The following is a 20,569-nucleotide window of genomic DNA, read 5'->3' as shown; positions in this document are numbered from 1 at the left end:
CGGTTTGTCCCTAAGTACTCATCACATCCAAGCACAGAAAGACTTCAGAGAATCATTCACCAGCTAGCTCACTTTCAAATGCTTAAACCTTAAAAAGAAATACAAAAGCAAAAGCCTACTTTCCTTTTCTTCTAAAGAAACCTCCGGGGCTTCCTCTCTCTGTTCCCTGTTTCTTCACTGTCACTTCTATGACATTTAACTTCAAGTGAGGAAATGCACATAAAAACCTCTCCCCCAACGCCCTCCTCATCATACAGTTTACACAGGTCACCATCCTGCAAACAGTGCAATGCCAACCCCCATCAACTGAGGTGCTTGCTCCTCTGTCAAACTTGATACCTAAGAGCCACGAGACCCAGTTTATAGGCAGTGAGGGGGTCTCTGCCCTGACATCCCAGATACTACTACTTATTACCACTTACGACATTAGGAGTTGACACCTTCCTATAGTGAAGATCATCTAGAAATCTATGAGGGTATAGATGATCTTTGAAGATATAGTAAGTCAGTTTAATTTTAAAAAGTCACCTTGAAGCAACAAGGCCCAGATAAGTTGCTAAGGATATTAGAAGAAACAGCCCTTCCAAATATTAGAATTCATGTCCAGGAAAGTTCCTTCAAATCAGGGAGAAAATTCCTACCAACGTCATGGGTACACCTTCGCATATTTTTAGGAATCAGATTTAAGTGGGCAATTCTTTGTTTCCAGGTCTGGCCAAACCTTCCTATTCTGGCATAATGAATACATCCCTGGCATTCCCAGCATCTGGGATTATGAACATGTCCTTGTACAGACGGGCCCAGCACTCTGAGACCTAAATACATTACCTACATGGCAAAACAGACCTTCTGAACCTTATCTGCCTGGCTCTCAACTCCATTTCCCTCATTAGCTCCCTCTGCAGTCTACTATGCTACTTTCCAAAAAGAAAGCAAACACTCTAAAAAACTGGGCGATTATTAGTACAGGATAAGTATGCTAGGGAAAAAAAGCCTGTGGTCTACTTGCTCACCCACCGAAATGGTAAAAGCCCAGCCCAGGTCTGTGCAGAAGGACAGGAGGCTAGAGACAGGCACAGAGTAGCAACAGGATCAGTGTCAGCCAGATCCCAGTAAGCAGCCGTAACCTTCACCAGGGCTCCCGGGCACAGCTGTACCTGGCTGTCTGCAGACTCAGTGGACTCCTCAGGACTCCGCAGGGATGAGTTCGGCAGGCCCTGATCCAGCTCTAAACTCTCCACTGTGGTTTCACTTTTCCTTTTTCCTTTCTTCTTTTTCTCCACTGGGGTTGGTCCTTGCTCCTTGCTATGAGAAGAAATTCAGAATTAAACCTCTTGGGCAGTTTTTAAAACTAAGATTTCTCATGTGATCAAAGTCATGAAATCACACACTCTGGAATTCTAGGACTAGGGCAGGCTTTAATGGAGAACCCACAAGAGTTTCTTCCCAGAAATATAGGAAGAAATATCCATACGAATTGATTCAGAATCCACTCCATTATATCTTTTATCATGACTACTATTGGCTACGATTAACAGAATTAGAAATAAAATAATATGAACATCTGCAAAAACATAACTTTTAGTTTATACAATAAATCTCTACTCTAGGAAGTTTAATGGCATCACAGATATTAAGAATTATCAAACTACAATCTCCGTTTAAGTTACATAGGAAGAAATATCTCCCCAATCTATCATCATCCTTTATTGAGTAAAGTCTGTGTGTAAGAGCTGGAATGAGCACTAGGAACTCAAACATGGCAGAAATTGTGCCTGCCCTTGAGGAGCTAACAATCATGAAGATGCTACGGACCACCTACAGCCACAGCCCAAGGCAGTAATATGAATGCTTCCTGAGAGGTAGGGATGGGCAAAGTCCATCCACCCTGCAAGGCCCTGCTAATATGCAACATCTCTAAAAAGCCTTCCTCGACTCTTATAGCTGGTAAAATCTCTCTTTTCTACTCTCTCAAGTCACTCAACTATGCTTTGCTTTAGGCACCCCAACTTTGGCCTTTTACCAAACTTAGTCATTAACAATGACACCAGTGCCTGGATTCTCCATAGTTGCTTGGTAAACACCTGTTAAATGGGTGAATATTTTATACTTTTCTGCTCTCTCCTACCAGACTCTAAGTTCCTAGAGGGCAGTATGTACTTGATTCAATTTCGTATTCCTCAGAGTGAGTAGTCTTATTCCTTCTCCGTAGTAAGTATTCAATAAATATTTAATGAGTAGATGAATATATTAATGGATGGATAAGATTACTTCTGGCTGAGGAGATTTGGAAATGGCATCTCAACAAGAATTTACATGCAATTTTGACAGGCGGTGGAGAGGAATAACAACAACAACAGCTAACATGTATATAATGCTTAGTACATGCAGGCACAGTTCTAAGTCCTTTACATAGATTATCTCCTTTAATCCTCACAATAGCCCTATGAGACAGTATTATTATTCTCATTTTATACCTGAGAAATCTTAGGCACAGTGAGATTAACTTAGGTCTCCAGGGGAACATGGCTAGTAAATGGTGGAGACAGGATTTGAATCTAGGCAGTCTATGCTCTTAACCACCACCACATTTTTGAGGAATAGAGCAGTGTTAAAGACACATTTGATAAAAGATAATGTGTGTGGTTGGATGATAGGGTGAGTAAACAGAAGCACTGAGTGATGGAGCTAGAAAGAAAAATCAAGGGTACACCAAGCTAGAGAGTTTAGAATTCATTCTGTGTGGGAAGGGCCATTAGGCAAGTCCCAGGCAAGAGAGAATGAAGACCTAAGCTAGATACAATCAATGAAAACTCAAAAGTGAAAATGATTTCAAAGACCTCGCCTTGAACCAGTGAGTCTTGGAAAGTGAAAGAATGTGGAGAAAGAGTAAAGAGCCAAAATAACTGGTATTTCGTATCAGGTGAATTATTGGAAGGCGTAGGGAAGAGACAGATATTGGATGGCCTTGTTCACAGAGGGGAGATCCAGCATGATCATGTGGCAGGTATTCCAAACAGGGCTGAGAGCTGAATCAGTCTGCCTCTCTCTTGAATACCCTTCACCATTCATGGATCCCTAATCTGGTCAGCACAAACTAAGCCCACCCATGATGCCCCAGGCTGAAGACAGCTTTCCTACTATCAGGAAAGTTTATGATGAAAACTATTTTGGTCCAGCCTGTGGAAATGAAAACTCAAGAGGTCCTGCCATTTCAGAGGATAACAGATTTTAAGAAGATACTCATAATCTCAAGCAGGGGAGAAAAAAAAGTCATTCTGCTTCTTATTGGTTCAAGAGAAGAGATACAAGTAAAACCATTTTAAAAGATGCTAAATTTTCACAGGAATATTTATCTCGTTATGTGGCTTTTCATTATAAAAACTATATACCAATTTATACTCTACAAAGTACTTACATTCTGTATCTCACTTAACTGTGACAGCCACAATCCCATGAGAGATCCAGGAAAGATAGCTCCCGTATTCCAGGTGACAAAACTGAGGTTTAAAAGCAGGAAAGGTCCCAAAGTCAGCAACAGACCTGAGGCTCACAATCAGGTCTCATCTGATTCACAATCCCTTTCTTTTTACATCATATAATGTTTCTTGACCTTTTTTTAAAAAAAAAAAAAAAAAAAACTCCAGTTTCCCTTTTGAAAATGTAAAAACCTAAAACCTCCTTTAATGTTATCTGAATTTCCAATGACTTTTGAAGAGTCAGCAAGAAAAACATTCCAATGACCAAATATAGAAAAAACTCACAAGTCGATAGTTGTTAGTTTTTTTATGGATCTCTTAATAAACAAAGGTTTGTGTTTAATTTTTTGACATAGATTTAAAGCTGATGATACACAAAAACGTCATCAAAATAATTGCATGCTCAGAGCCCACTCAATCTTCCATAAAATCATAAGCCTTTCTTCCTAACATCTGAAATCAAATTCATCTATCACTAAATGTGGCTTCACTATATTGGAAAACCTTGTCTATGTATTTTAATCTTCATTTTAAACCATCACGTATATATGTTAGGAACATGCACTTCATTGTGAAACAGTCAAAACTAAACCAAACACGAACCATAAATAGGGAATGGATACTCATCAAAATATGAAAGCCTACTGCAAGACTTGTGTACATTTGCCCTCCATGTTTTGAGAAACACATTAAATTATTAAAGTAAGGAGGAGCCACTGTGAGGCACTTCCAAAGTCAAGCCTGGGGCACACTAGATTTTCTTAGCCAGAAGTTGGGGTGGGGTGGGGTAGGAGAAACATCTTCTCAAACATATGTCATGGGGAAGAGCCAAGATGGCAGCTTAGTCAGAGGCACCATACTGTTCCTCTAAAGCAAAGATCCAGAAAACCAAATGAAACAGATGCAGATAACAACCCTGGAACCCTGAACATCAAAAACGAAGGATAAAGAATTGAATCGAACATCGACTGGAAGAAAAAACTGAACCAAAGCAGCAAATGAGGAAAAAGATGGAGTGGAGGGGCTCTGCCAGCCATCCTGGCTCAACATAGCCATCTTGAGACAAAGCCAGTAGCGACCCCGGGTGAGGACCACAGGAAGACAACTTCACAGCATCCCATAAAAGACAGAGAAACTATACAGACACACCTGGAGAGAAACAAAATGAGTGGATCAAAATCTGGATCTAAGGAAGGAAAACAGAGAAAGGAGGGTAAAAATTCCAGAGATCCTGCCATCCACAGAGTAGGGAGGGAGCCAGAATCCAGAGTCAGGAATACTAATGAGCGGTGGTACCTGACCTCTGGGGTGAGTGGTGTGCACGAGGCAGTGGAATCACAGAGTATTGGCAGGAGGTACCCCACCCAACTGGACTCCGGACAGCTCCCAACCTCGCACTTGATCAGGGGAAGGTCCCGACTGCTGGCTGCAGTGGACAGAAAGTGCCAGGGCACCCACATCTGCTACATGAAGGAGCACACTCCCCCTCCTCCACCCTCCTGACCTGAAGCAGTGGAAAGTCCCACACCCCAACCACCCTGCCCAATCAGAGAACGTAATACGAGCCTCCCTTCCAGCCTCATCCAGCCCCATATGACAACCCCCCAGCCCTCCTGACGAGCAGCAGTAAGCGTGCTCCTGTGCGCTCATCTGCCTGCCACTTAACCACCCCCCAAACCAGAGACTGGCAGTGACCCCACACATGCCCACCCACCACCCAGACCCCCCATACCCCCCTCAACTCGGAGGAGTAGCGACCGCATGCACACTCTCTCACCACCCACCTCCCCTGAATCGGTGGGCGGCAGCAACCATGAGACTACGCACATGCCCACCTGCCACTGACACCTCGCACCCCTGACACAGTGAGCTGTGGCAACTGTGCAACCACATGTGTGCCCGCCCGGCATCCACCCCCAACCCAGTAAGTGGCAGCGACTGCACACCCATCCACCTGCCACCACCCTCCCCCTGATGAGCAGATGTGACTGTGCCCCCTCCTCGCCCACTACACCCACCACACCTGCCACCTCAACCACTCGGTGAGTGCCACTGACCACTCCTGCACCACTGGATCGATGACAGATGTCAGCCAACACCCACCCAGCCCGCCCTCAGATGCCCTGCATGACCAGCAGAGACCTGCACTTGTACACTCCCAGCCACTACCCTGTCCACCTGGAGACAGGTGGTAAGCACACCAGTGCTGCCAAACTAGCAACCAGAGTAGCACACATACCCCATCTGCCTGGATATATCAAAGCAAAAGAAAATATCATGAATGAGCGAATAAACATACAATCAATAAATAAATATAACAACACCTTACTGCCTCAAAGGCAACAGACAATATCAAATCACATAAAGAAACAAGACAAGATGGTTCAAGCAAGTGACCAAAATAAAGGGCCATAAAGCCTTCCTGAGGAAGAAATGGTAGTGGAACTACTTGATAAGGAATTCAAAAGATTTTTATTTAGGATCCTCCAAGACCAAGAAAGAGATCAAGAAAAACATAAACAAAACTCTAAAGAATTCAGGAAAAGAATACAAGAACAAAATGACAAAATAGATAAGTAGAAATCATACAAAAAACAGCAACTAGAAATCCAGACAATAAAATTTCAGAAACAACGTAATTCAATGGAAGGACACAGGAGCAGAATTGAATCAACAGAAAACAGAATCAGCAAAATAGAAGACAAATCTTTGATACTAATTTGTTTGAGGAACATTCAGAAAAAAAAATGAAGAAAAATTAAGGAAGCGTAAGAGTTTTGTAGGACATTATCAAGAGGAATAACTTACGCATGATAGGAATTCCAGAACAGGAAGAGATTTAAAAAAAAGGCACAGAGAAAATTTTTGAAGATTTGCTGCCAGAAAACTTCCCTGATATCATGAAAGATGAGAAGATATCCATCCAAGAAGCTCAACAAACCCCATACAGGATAGACTTCAAAAGTCAGTCACCAAAACATCATAATCAAACTCCAAAACCAAACACAAAGAAAGAATCCTGAAAGCAACTCGGAAAAAACAAACAGTCACCTACAAAGAGGAACCAGTAAGACTAAGCTCTGATTTTCTCAGCAAAAACCATGTTGGCAAGAGGGCAACTGGATGACATACATAAAACTCTGAAAGAAGAAAACTGCCAACCATGAGTTTTATATCCAGCAAAGTTGTCTCCTAAATATAATGGTGAAACTAGAACATTTCCAGATAAACAGAAATTAAGGAAATTTGTAAAAACCGGATCAACCTGTGGACAGAGAACCAACATCAGACAACAACCTGAGATTAAGACACATGACAACATCACCCAGATACCTTCCAAGATAAAGAATTCTCAAAAATAAAATAAAGCTACAAAACTGAAAACGGAACCAGAGATGTCAATCTGTAAATGATGACAACTTCAAAATAAAAAGAGGGAATAAATAATGTAGTTACAGAACCTCCATATGGAGAGGAAGCCAAGACAATATCAAGATATAAGACTGTTTTAAGCTTAGGAAGATAAAGGTAAATTTCAGGGTCACCACAAAGAAAATTAAAAAACCTATTCACCAAAATAAAAAAGAAAATCATAAAGATTCAGTAAACACAAAATCAACAACAGAGGAAATGAAAAGAAAACCCATAAACAAAAAGAATACAGTACAGAAAAGCAGAACAAAGAAACCATCAACACCACCACAAAAAAAAAAAAAACACAACCCACAACAAAACGACAGTAGTTAATTCATGTCTATCAATAATCACTCTGAATGCAAATGGGTTAAATGCACCAGTGAAGAGACAGTAACAGAACAGATAAAAAAAAAAAAAAAGACCCATCAAAATGTTGCCTACAAAAGACATACCTTAGACACAAGGATAAAAACAAGCTAAGAATCAAAGTATGGAAAAAATTTATATCAACCAAACAGTAACCAAAAAAATGTAGGAGTGGCAATATCAATCTCTGATTATAAAACAGGCTTTAAAGCAAATATCCAACATTAAAGACAAGGAAGGGCGCTATATAACGATTAAAGGGTCAATCCACCAAGAGGACACAACCATAATCAGTATTTACACAACCAACAACAGAGCTGCAAAATACATAAAACAAACTCTAACAGTACTGAAAAGAGAAACAGACGATTCCACAATAGTAGTAGGAGATTTTAACACAGCACTTTTGATGAAGGACAGAACAAATAAAAGAAACTCAACAAAGATACAGAAGATCTAAACATCACAATCAACCAACTTGACCTCACAGACATATACAAAACAATCCACCCAACAGCAGCACAGTACACATTCTTCTCCAATGCACACAGATCATTCTTCAGAACAGAACAAATTTTAGGCCACAAACCAAGCCTCAATAAATTCAAAAATACTGAAATAATACAAGGCATCTTCTCTGATCACAATGCTATAAAATTAGAAACCAGGAAGAATAAGGAAATAACTCCAAATACATGAAAACTCAGTAACACCTGGCTTAAAAACCACTAGGTAATAGAATAAATTAAAAATGGAATAAAAAAAATTCCTAGAATCTAATGAGAATGAAAACACAACATACCAGAACCTTTGGGACACAGCAAAAGCAGTAATTTATACCAATAAACGTACATATCAATAAAGAAGAAAAACGTCAAAATCAATACCATAACCATACAAATAGAAAAAGAGCAGCAAAAGAAGCTCACAGCCACCAGAAGAAAGGAAATAATAAAGATTAGAGCAGAAATAAATGAGATGGGTGACATTCAACAGAACCAATTAAAATAAAAACGATCACAAGAGAATATTATGAAAAATTATGCTCTTAACAAATTTGAAAACCTAGAAGAAATGGACAAATTTCCAGAAACACACCACCTACCCAAACTAACACAAACTGAGGTAGAAAATCTGACCAGACCCGTAACCAAAGAAGAAACTGAAGAGGTTATAAAAAAATTCCCAACCAAAAAAAAAAGCCCAGGCCCAGACGGCTTCATGGAAAATTCTACCAAACATTCAGAGAAGAGACGACACAATACTACTCAAACTATTTCAGAATACAGAAGAGGAAGGAATATACCCAAATTAATTCTATAAAGCCAGCATAATTCTGATACCAAAGCCAGGCAAAGACACCACTAAAAAATAAAATTATATACCAATATCCCTCACGAATATAGATGTCAAAATTCTCAACAAAATTCTAGCCAACAGAATTCAATAAAATATCAAAAAAAAAATAACACATCACAACCAAGTGTGCTTCATACCAGGTTCAACATTAGAAAATCAATCAACATAATCCACCACATAAATAAAACAAAGGAAAAGAATCACATGATCATTTCAATCAATGCAGAAAAGGCATTTGAAAAAGTTCAATACTCATTCCTGATAAGAACTCTTAGAAAAATAGAAATAGAAGGGACATTCCTCAACATAATTAAGGGCATATATACAAAACCAACAACCAACATTAATTTCAATGGAGACTGAAAGCATTCCCCTCAAGAATGGGAACCAGACAAGGATGCCCTGTATCACCACTCATTCTGTATCGTACTGGAAGTGCTAGGGCAATAAGGCAAGAAAAGGAAATAAAGGGCATATTCACAGATGATATGATATGATATGCCCTGATATGATATGATCATATACATAGAAAATCCCAGAGACTCCACAAGAAAGCTACCTGAACTAATATAATGATTCAGCAAAGTGGCAGGGTACAACATAAACACACAAAATACGGTTGGATTCCACTTCACTAACAAACTCCAAAACGGAAATCAGGAAAACAATACCATTTACAATAGCCCTTAGAAAGATAAAACACTTAGGAATAAATCTAACTAAGACTTATACAGAGAAAATTACAAAATGCTACTGAAAGAAACCAAGAGAGACCTACATAAATGGAAAAACATACCGTGCTCATGGATAGGAAGACTTAAGATGGTGAAAATGTCAATACTATCCAAAGTGTTCTACAAATATGCAATCCCAATGCAAATTCAAATATATGTCAGGAAAATGCCTGGTGAATACTGCTCACTTATTTGGGGGTAAACAAGAAGATACTCTACCTGGGAAATCTTCCAAGTGATTTTCTGGAGGTTACCTTTGGCAACAGAATCAATTTTGAGTTCCAAAAGTTCCTCCTGGAGCTCTTCTGATAAAGACAAATATCAGGAAGAAAACATTCCTTGTAAGCTTACAAATGAGATTTTCAAATAGGACATCAAGAAGATTGGTGATAAACCGTAATGGTGCTTAATTAAAACACAGAAGTGTTTTCTTTCAATTTAAAAGAAGAATCTGGATCATGAACTCATAATGCTAGAGGACCGTCAGTAAACACTCCAATCACAGCTTTCCAAATTAAATTAGTCTCAGGGTCAAAATTATCACTCAACTTTAGTGATTGTCTCACAATCTTGAGAAAAAGGACATTTCTTCTAAAATAGTAGCTGAGCAAAAACTAACTGAGTCACATATCTCATGTAATGATGCTGCTGAATAATATCCTTCATCAACAGAGTCATGCCAATATGAGTCAGAATCGAATCAACAGCAATGAGTTTGGTTTGGGTTTGGTTTACTGCTCTTCTGCAAAACTGGAAGTCTGACTGCCTTTAGGTAAGTCACCAAATCTGTGTGCCACTATGGAATTAAGCAAAGGCTATTGTGAAATTTAGTCTCTAATTTGTTCTCCAGCAAAATTTTAAAGGCATTCAGAATACAGGGTCTCAGGAAAAGGTCTAGAAGGGTATTGTCATGGATTGAATTATGTCCCCCAAAAAATGTGTGTATCTGTTTGGCTGGGCCATGATTCCTGGTATTGTGTGATTTTCCTATATGTTGTAAATCCTGCCTCTATGATGTTAATGAGGGAGGATGGGCGGCAGTTGTGTTAGTGGGCAGGGCTCGATTTATAAGACTGGACTGTGCCTTAAGGCAATCTCTTGAGATATAAAAGAGAGAAGCTGGAGGGGTGGGGGGAGACCTCATATCACCAAGAAAGCAATGCCAGGAGCACAGCGTGTCCTTTCGACCCAGGGTCCCTGCTTCGAGAAGCGCCTAGTCCACGGGAAGACTGATGAGAAGGCTGACAGAGACAGAAAGTCTTCCCCTGGAGGTGACGCACTGAATTTGGACTTTTACTCTACTTCACTATGAGGAAATAAACTTCTCTTTGTGAAAACCATCTACTCGTGGTATTTCTGTTATAACAGCACTAGATGACTAAGACAGGTATATACCAAACCATTATAGTGGTTACAAGGTAAGAATGGTAGGACTGGTAGATGATAGGCTTTTTTTTTTGGTGTGGGGGGGAGGAAGGTTGGGTTTTATTTATTTTGATTGCGTCTTTAAAAAAAACCTTAGGTATAATTTACATACTATAAAATTCACCAATTTTAAATATGCAATCCAACGATTGTTAGTAAATTTACCGAGTTATGTAGCAATCACAATAAAACAGTTCTAGAACATTTTCATGGAAAGATTTTCAATTTATAACCTTTGTACTGTTTAATTTTCTTAAATTAAAAAAAAAAAGTGATTATAGGAAGATGGTAGCATAAACAGAGCACTGTTCTGACCCTCCCCCACAAGTACAACGAAATACAACAAGGAATTGGCGCTTAGCTTTGAAGGACTCTGAACTGGGGAGCAGAGGCAAGCAGTGGGGTACTGCAGACACGGGCAAGAATCAGTAAATCACATACAGTAGGAAAACTGCTTCTCCCATTGTCCTTGCCACTCACCCCAGGCACACGGGCCACCAGCTGCTGTAAGCTGGAGAAGTGGCTGGCCCCAGAAAAAGAGACTGTATCCCTAGCTACCACAGCCTCTGCCTGTACAGAGAGACAGGATCCCAAGTTTCTGCTCTAAAATCAACAAGGCAGACTGCCCCAGGGGTCCATCTGTAGTGTGCCAGCATCTCCCTACACAGACACTGTTGGTTGCAAGCCTACTGTGAATTGCTACAGAAGGCCCGTGCAGTGGAGGCTGCACTCATAGCCAACATACTACAGGATGGGCTCTGACAGCAACAAGGCAGACCTCACTAGGGGTCCATTCAGAGTGTGACCACTCCTCTCCTAGTCAGTAACTGCTGGCTGCTAGACTGACAGGAATTCCTACAGAAGGTTCCCTACAGTGGAGTCAGGAGTTGGGTCACCTGGAAACTGCTCCCCCAACCACCACAGGGCCACTGGGGCTCTGAAACCAACAAGACAGATCTCTCAGAGGCCCTTATGGGGAGTGCCAGACCCCCCACCCCGCCACCCCAAAACAGAGGTAAGTCAGCCTGTGCTTCTCCTGGATGCCAGCTCAGAGATAAGCAGCTCTCAGAGAGCAAAGAGAGTCTTGGGCAATATTGGAGAGCAACACCCAGCTCCAAAGGGGGCTCCCTGGGTGTGGGTTTTCCAGCTTAAAACATGGTTGCAGAAACAGAGAAGTGAAGGGAGTTAATAACCAGAGAAGGGACTGCACTCCCTGGTGGATGAACTGACTAGTACACAATAACTCTCCTGAACGAGAGTGCCCACTGGTGGACAGACTGACCACAAAATGTTCTTGGTTTGTTTGGGAGGGACTGAAAGTTGAAAAAGAAGATTTGGAACTCTTTAGAATCCCAATCAAACCAGGGAGGGAGAAGGAGCTATCACAGAGAGGGAGAGGAAATGTAAACAAAGGTTCTGCTTAAGAGTTTCTTACAGAAACTATTGTGAGGAAAAACACCAAACAATGGAGAAAGCTAAGAAAGTTAACACCTTCAAAAACTCCAATGCCCTAACAAAAAAAGAATCACAAGACAAAGAACAGAGAAACAATGGCCCAGCCAAAGAAAATGACAAAGGAAGTGAAGGTACATCTAATGATGACCAAGTAATTACAAAAATGGAAGAACAGGGCAACATTAAACATAATTAAAAAACTAAGGGAAAACATAGACAAACAGCTAAAAGAAATAAGGAAAACAATGCAAGAACAAAACATGGATGTCATCTTAGTCATCTAGTGCTGTTGTAACAGAAACACCACAAGTGGATGGCTTTAACAAAGAGAAATTTATTCTCTCACAGTCTAGAAGGCTACAAGTCCAAATTCAGGCACTGGATCCAGGAGAAGGCTATCTCTATTTGTCAGTTCTGGAGGAAGGTCCTTGTCATCAAGTCTTCCCTTGGACTAGGAGCTTCTCCACGCAGGAACACTGGGTCCAAAGGACATTCTCTGCTCCTGGCACTGCTTTCTTGGTGGTATGAAGTCCCCAACTCTCTGCTCCCTTCCCTTTCCTTTGATCTCTTGTAAGATAAAAGGTGGTGCAGGCCACACTCCAGGGAAACTCCCTTTACATTGGATCAGGGATGTGACATTAGTAAGGGTGTTACAATCCTACCTTAATCTTCTTTAACATAAAATTACAACCACAAAATGGAAGACAACCACACAATACTGGGAATCACAGCCAAGCCAAATTGATACACACTTTTTGGGGGACATAATTCAACCCATGACAGATGTAGAAAAAGAAATATTGCAACTGAAAGAGACAGTAACTGAAATGAAGAACTTACAAATTTACTCAGGCAGAAGAAATAATCATCAAATTGGAGGATAAAATAGTTAAAATTAGATGTTAAAGAGCAACAATAATGGACGCTCAAGATGGCTGAGAGAGTTTAATGGAATTATGGAACAATAAAAAGAGACCTCATATACACATCATGGGAATTCCAGAAGGAGATAAAAGAGAAACAAGGGAACAGAAATAATATTTGAAGAACTAATGATAGAAAATATCCCCAATCTAACAAAGGATGTGAATCTACAAGTCGAAGAAGCTAAAAAAACCCAAGCAGGAAAAACCCAAAGAGACCTACACCAAGACACACCACAGTCAGACTCTCAAAAAGTAAAGAGAAAATCCTGAAAGCAGTGAAAGAGAAGCAAACAGTTGCATACAAATGATCCCCAATAAGATCAAGCATCAATTTTTCCTTAGAAACACTGGAGGCCAGAAGGCAATGGAATGATATATTTAAAGAGCTAAAGGAAAAAAAAACTGTCAACCAAGAATCCTATACCCAGAAAAACTATCCTTCAAGGATGAGGGTAAAATTAAAATTTTCCCAGGAAAAAAGAAGCTGAGAGAGTTCATACCCACCACACCAGCCCTACAAAAAATACTAATGGGAGTTCTGTACATGGAAGGGAAAAGACACAAGAAAGTAACTCAAAGCTATACATAAAAAAGAAAGACCCTTTTTATAAAGGGAACTGCCTAGACAAGTATAAGGGCTAGTAATATAAGGTATTCATGCTTGATAATTCTAAATGTTTGGTCCTTCATGTTTTTTAATAACCAATATATAAAAAGCAAGGATAAAATTATGTTACAGGGAACAATATAAGACATAATTAGTGATAACAACTACCAAAGGGGGAGATAGGAATGGCATACAGAATTTCTTGTTTGTTCCCAAAGTTACGTTGGTACCAACTTACCCTAGAATGTTATAAATACAAGCTGTTAAAGGTAATATTCGTGGTAACCACTAAGAAAATATATAAAAAACATACACAAAAGGAAAGAAGGGAATGAAAAAGGTTCACTACAATAAACCAACAAAACACAAAAGCAAGCAGTAGTAAAAGACAAAGAAGGCTTAAGACATGCAACAAAAACAACAAAATGGCAGAAGTCAGTCATTCTTATTGGTAATTACAGTGAATGTAAATGGACTAAATGCTCCAATCAAAAGACAGAGTGTGGCAAAACGGATAGATAAACATGATCCAACTATATGCTGTTTACAAGAGACACATCTTAAATCCAAGGACAAAAATAGGCTGAAAGAGAAAAGGATGGAAAAAATATTCCTTGCAAATAATAACCAAAAGAGAGCTGGGGTGACAATCTTAATATCAGACAAAGTACACTTTAAGACAAAATCTGTCAGAAGATATAAAGATGGATATTATACAGTAACAAAAGGGTCAATTAATCAAGAAGATTAAACAATCATAAATTTATATGCGCCCAACATTGGGGTACCTAAATATATAAAGCAAACACTGATAGAACTGATGAAGAAACAGAAGTAGAGCAATAGTTGGAGACTTCAATATAGTACTGCCAATACTGGACAGAATATCTAGAAAGAAGATCAACAAGGAAACAGAGGACCTGAATGACACTATAAACAAACTAAACTTAACAAACATATACAGAACACTCCACCCAAAACAGTGCAATATATATTCGACTCCAGTGCACGAGAATCATTCTCCAGGATAGAACACATGTTAGGTCATAAAGCAAGTCTTGATAAATTTAAAAAGACTGAAATCATACAAAGTATTTTCTCTGACCACAACAGAGTGAAGTCAGAAATCAGTAACAGAAAAAAAAATCTGGAAAATACACAAACGTATGGAAATTAAACAACACATATTAAACTACCAATGGGTCAAGGAAGAAGTCAAAAGAGGAATCACAAATTTCTTAGAGTCAAATGAAAATGAAAGCACAACATACCAAAACGTACTCAAAGGGAAACTTATAGCAATCAATGCCTACATGATAAAAGAAAAACCTCAAATTAACAGCCTAACTCAACAACTCTAAAAACTACAAAGAGCAAACTAAGCCGAAACCTACCAGAAAAAAGGAAATAACAAAGATCAGAGCAGAAATAAATAAAATCAAAAACAGAAAAACAATAAAGAGAATCAATAAAACAAGAAGTTGGTTTTTTGAAAAGGTCAATAAAACTGACAAACCTTTAGACAGACTGACAAAAAAAGATGCAAATAACCAAAATAAAAAATGAAAGAGAGGACATTACCACTTACCAGACAGAAAATAACAAGAATTATGCCAGAATATTATGAACAACTGTACAGCAACAAACTGGATCACCTAGATGAAATGGACAAATTCTTAAAAGCACACAACCTACCCAAACTGACTCAAGAAGAAACAGGAAGTTTCAACAGACCCATAACAAGTGAAGAGATCAAATCAGTGATCAAAAACCTCCCAACAAAATAAAGTCCTGGACCAGATGGCTTCACTGTGGAATTCTACCAAACATTTAGAGAAGAACTGACACCAATACTGTTTAAACTCTTCCAAAAGATAGTGAAAAGGAAGGAATACTCCCTAATTCATTCTATGAAGCCATCATAACTCAAACCAGACAAACACACCACAAGAAAACTACAAGCCAATATCTCTTATGAATATAGATGCAAAAATCCTCACCAAAATGCTACCAAACAGAATCCAACAGAATATTAAAAGAGCCATATACTATGATCAAGTGGGATTTATTCCAGGAATGCAGGGATGGTTCAGTATTAGAAAATCAATCAGCATAATAAACCACATCAACAGAACAAAGGAAAAGAACCACGTGGTCATCTCTATGGATGCAGAAAAAGCATCTGATTAAATCTAACACCTTTCCTTGATAAAAACCCTCAAGAAGACTGGAATAAAAGGGAAATTCCTCAGTATGATTCAGGGAATATATCAAAAGGCAGCAGCCAACATTATACTTAATGGAGAAAGACAGAGCTTTCCCCTTGAAATCAGGACGAAGACAAGGGTACCTGTTCTCACCATTCTATTCAATATCGTATTAAAAGTCCTAGCAGGAGCAATAAGACAAGAAAAAGAAATAAAAGGTATCCAGACTGGAAAAGAAGAAGTAAAATTATCTCTATTCATGGATGATATGATCCTGTACGTAGAAAATCCCAGAGTTCACAAAAAAACTTCTCAAGCTAATAGAGGAATCTGGCAAAGTTGCAGGGTACAAGGTCAACAAACAAAAATCATCCGGTTTCTATACATCAGCAGTGAGAAATCTGAAAGGGAAATTAGGGAAACAATTCCATTTACAACACATCAAAGAGAATGAAATGCCTAGGAATAAATCTAACCAGGATGTGAAGGGCTTACACAATGAAAACTATAAAACACTGCTGAAACAGATTAAAGAAGACTTAAATAAATGAGAAGATGTTCCATGTTCGTGGGTTGGAAGACTTAATACTGTTAAGAAGCCAATACTACCCAAAGCAATCTACAGATTCAACACAATTCCGATGAAAATTTCAAGAGCCTTCTTTACAGGAACAGAAAAACTAATCCTCAACTTTATATGGAATGGCAAAAGGCCCCAAATAGCTAAAGCAATGTTGAAAGAGAAGAACAGAAAGTAGGAGGACTCACACTTCCTGATTTTGAAACATACTATTTAGTCACAAGAATCAAAACAGCCTGGTACTGGTATAACAACACACATACAGACCAATGGAAAAGAATTGAGAGTCCAAAAATAAACCCAAATAGATATGATTAACTGATTGCTGACAAGTGTGCTAACTCTACTCGAGGGGGAAAGAAGTCTCTTCAATAAATGGTGCTGGGAAAATTGGCTTTCCACATGCAGAAAAATGTGAAACAGGATCCATGTCTCACACCATACACAAAAACAGATTCACAGTGGATTAAGGACCTACATGTACAAACTGAAACCATAAAATTCTTAGAAGAAAAAGCAGGAACAAAGCTGTCAGGCCTAGCTTTTAACAATGGATTATCTAATATAATAACAAAAACACAAACAGCAATAGACAAAATAAATAAATGGGACCTCACAAAAATTAAAAACTTTTGTTCATCAAAAGACTTCACCAAAAAAGTGAACACACAAGCTATCAACTGGGCGAATATCTTCAGAAACCATATATCCCACAAAAATCTAATAGCCAAAATACATATAAAACTTCAACATCTGAACAACAAAAAGACAACACAATCATAAAATGGGCAAAGGACTCGAACAGACATTTCACCAAAGAAGACATTCAAATGGCCACCAAAGACATAAAAACATTCTCAGCGACATTAGCCATTAGAGAGATGCAAATCAAAACCACAATGAGACAACATTTTACTCCCACTAGGAATGCTAAGATTAAAAAAAATAGAAAATAACAAATGTTGGCAAGGATGTGGGGAAACTGGAATCCTTATCCATTATTGGTGGGAACGCAAAATGGTATAGCCATTGTGGAAAGCAGTGTGGCAGTTTCTCAAAAAACTAAAAATAGAACTACCATATAACTCAGCAATTACACTCTTAGGTGTATACCCAAAAGACTTGAAAGCAGAGACACAGAGACTTGTACACCAATGTTCACTGCAGCACTACTCACAATAGCCAATAGGCAGAAACCACCTAAATGTCCATAAACAGATGAATGGACAAACAAAATGTGGGACATACATACAATGGAATACTACTATCAAGAAATGAAGTCTTGATACATGCTACAATATGGATGGAGCTGGAAGACATTATGCTGAGTGACATAAGTCAATCATGAAAGGACAAATACTGTAGGACCTCCCTTATATAAAAAGACAAGAAAAAGCAAATGCATAGGGACTAAAGTTTATTAGTGATTACTGGCAGAGAGAAGCAGGAAGAAAGAGAGGGAGTTAATGGTGATGGAAATATCACATTGATTAAGGGTCGGCTGCACAGCTGATTAGTGTAATTGTTGTCAATAAGTTGTATGTACACCTGTAAAAAGCTGAATTGGTAAAGGTTGTATGATATATCTACAATGATCAAAACCAAGAAAAAAAAAAAAAAGAGCTTGTGAGTGACCATCTAAGATACTCCACTGGTCCTACTCCGTCTGGAGCAAGGGAAAATGAAGAAAACCAAAGACAAGGGAAAGATTAGTCCAAAGGACTAATGGACCACAACTACCAGAGCCTCCACCAGACTGAATCCAGCACAACTAAATGGTGCCTGGCTACCACCACCGACAGTTAGACAGGATCACAGCTCTGTCATGGACAGAGCTGGAGATAATGTAGAATAAAATTCTAACTCACAAAAAAAGACCAGACTTAACTGCTCTGACAGACTGGAGAAACCCCGAGAGTACGGCCCCCAGACACCCTTTTAACTCAGTACTGAAGTCACTCCTGAGGTTCACCCTTGAGCTAAAGATTAGACAGGTCCATGAAACAAAACAAGACTAAATGGCCACACCAGCCCAGGGGCAAGGACGAGAAGGCAGGAGGGGGCAGGAAAGTTGGTAACGGGGAACTCAAGGTCGAGAAGGGGAGAGTGCTGACACGTCATGGAGCTGGCAACCAATGTCACAAAGCAACGTGTATTGTTTAACAAGAAACTAATTTGCTCCAAAAATCTTCATCTAAAGCACAATTAAAAAAAAAAAAAAAGTCTTGAGGAGAAAATGACGGAAGGGAATTTGGAAAAAAAAAAGCACTCCTTATTTAATGAAATGTAAGTGGTTTCCAATTTCAGCAACCAAGACACAATAAATCTTCTACATTGAATTCCAAAGTAAAATGAGTGCTAAACTTTAATTTATTCCAAGAGAGTTGGAATAGATATCACATGAGTCAATAATAAATGAATATCAAATAAAAAAAAAAAAGTAGCTGCAGAGGCTATTTATGTACAACCAAAGACCTCATGGGATTTGGTTATTGGGTTTGGAAGTGTAGCGTCATGGCTTCGTGAGACATCCAAGTTAACTGAACTGATAACATGTTTAGTGTATCTGTTCTACTGCCTAGTTCATGGCATAGTACCTGGGATCTTAAAACCTTTTAAGTGGCCATCCAAGGCATAACAATTGGTCTCTGTTCACCTGGAGCAACAGAGGAGGAAGAAGGAGAGTCAGGAATAGGAGGAGGATATGTGATGTGTGGCTAACTGCCTCCACGAACAACTGCCTCCTTTATCATGAGACCAGAAGAAATGGATGGTGCCTGGCTACCATTACTGAACATTTTGATCCAAGATTCTATAGAAGAGTCCTGACCAAAAGGGAAAAAATGCAGAAGAGAATTTCAAAATCTCATGGACACCAGATTTCCTGGAGCCATGGAGGCTGGATGAACCCCTGCCATTACTGCCCTGAGATAATCTTAAACCTTAATCCAAAAAATCCCCTGCAATCTTCTTAAAACCAAACAATAGTTTAGCTTAACTAGTAAAGAAGGCATTATTTTTTTTAAAGAATTATCTACATGGAAGAAAAAAAAAAAGAACTATCTGTATGGGATCAAATTGATAACAGCAATTTGAAACATTAGATAGGAACCTTAGGGGGCAGTGAATTTATGTTAATTGGAGAGGAATAACTCAGAAAAGGAGGGTGAGAATGGTTGTAATCAATGTTACTAAATGGTACATGCAGAAACTGTTGAATTGGTGTTCTGTTTTGCTGTGTATATTTTCTCAACAGCAGCAAAATAAAATTTTAAGGAAGAAAAAAAAAAGCCTGTGTTACGTTGTAATTAAAGAACAAATTTTTAAATTAAAAAAGAAAAAAAAGATTACAAGATTTCATGATTGTTTCTCCCATGATACAAGACCTATCCTTTGCCAACTTACATGCTCTCCAGATTTCTAATATAGCCTTGAATTAACTCCACATTCCCTCCACTGTGCCTCACTGATTTTAAATTCGGGCTTGCATGATTTTGATCCAAATGTATCAAGCTAAAAGTTCCACATGGCATAATCATTCATTGTTTTTAGTCACTGTATTGAAGAAGAAGTTGGGATCCGTCCTTGAAACACACATGAATTTAAACATGAGATAAACATCACTAAATTTTCATTATTGGCAGGGAGGCACCATTTTAGGGAGAAAAAAAAGGAGTAACAACAGAAAGAAAAATCAATGACAGTAACTTGTTGAGATGGCAGGGTGAGGAATGCTATCAACAGCTGCTAGACAACAGTAGCTGGATTGTTTGGGGCATTCAGTCATGCCTGAGGTCCAATTAAAGAAAATTTTACACACACACAGTGAAATCTGTGAGAGCTGGAACCTGGCAGGACAGCTTTCTTTTTCCAGGTCTCACAAGTTTTCTGCCTTTGACAGGGTGCAGTCTCACCACTTTTCTATAGCTCATTTTAGTGGAAAATATTTGACTTTTCCATCTCTGACAGGTTTCCACCTTACATAGGTCCTCGCAGGTTTGGGGGTGTGTGTGT

The 20,569-nt window shown here is 38.9% G+C and overlaps 1 protein-coding gene across 4 annotated transcripts in view; it reads right to left on the bottom strand.

Moving 5' to 3' along the window:
- Positions 1-20,569, bottom strand: part of CHD6 (chromodomain helicase DNA binding protein 6) — a 237,380-nt gene that overhangs the window by 136,052 nt on the left and 80,759 nt on the right. For all 4 annotated transcript variants that reach the window (XM_004370339.2, XM_023724628.1, XM_023724623.1 and 1 more), the window contains one exon: positions 1,158-1,305. In XM_004370339.2, the coding sequence (XP_004370396.1) occupies positions 1,158-1,305 (148 nt within the window). The remainder of the gene's footprint in view (positions 1-1,157; positions 1,306-20,569) is intronic.

This window comes from Trichechus manatus, unplaced genomic scaffold, assembly GCF_000243295.1.
Source record: "Trichechus manatus latirostris isolate Lorelei unplaced genomic scaffold, TriManLat1.0 scaffold00008, whole genome shotgun sequence".
Classification (NCBI taxonomy): domain Eukaryota; kingdom Metazoa; phylum Chordata; class Mammalia; order Sirenia; family Trichechidae; genus Trichechus; species Trichechus manatus.
This window is presented reverse-complemented; position numbering and strand designations above follow the sequence as displayed.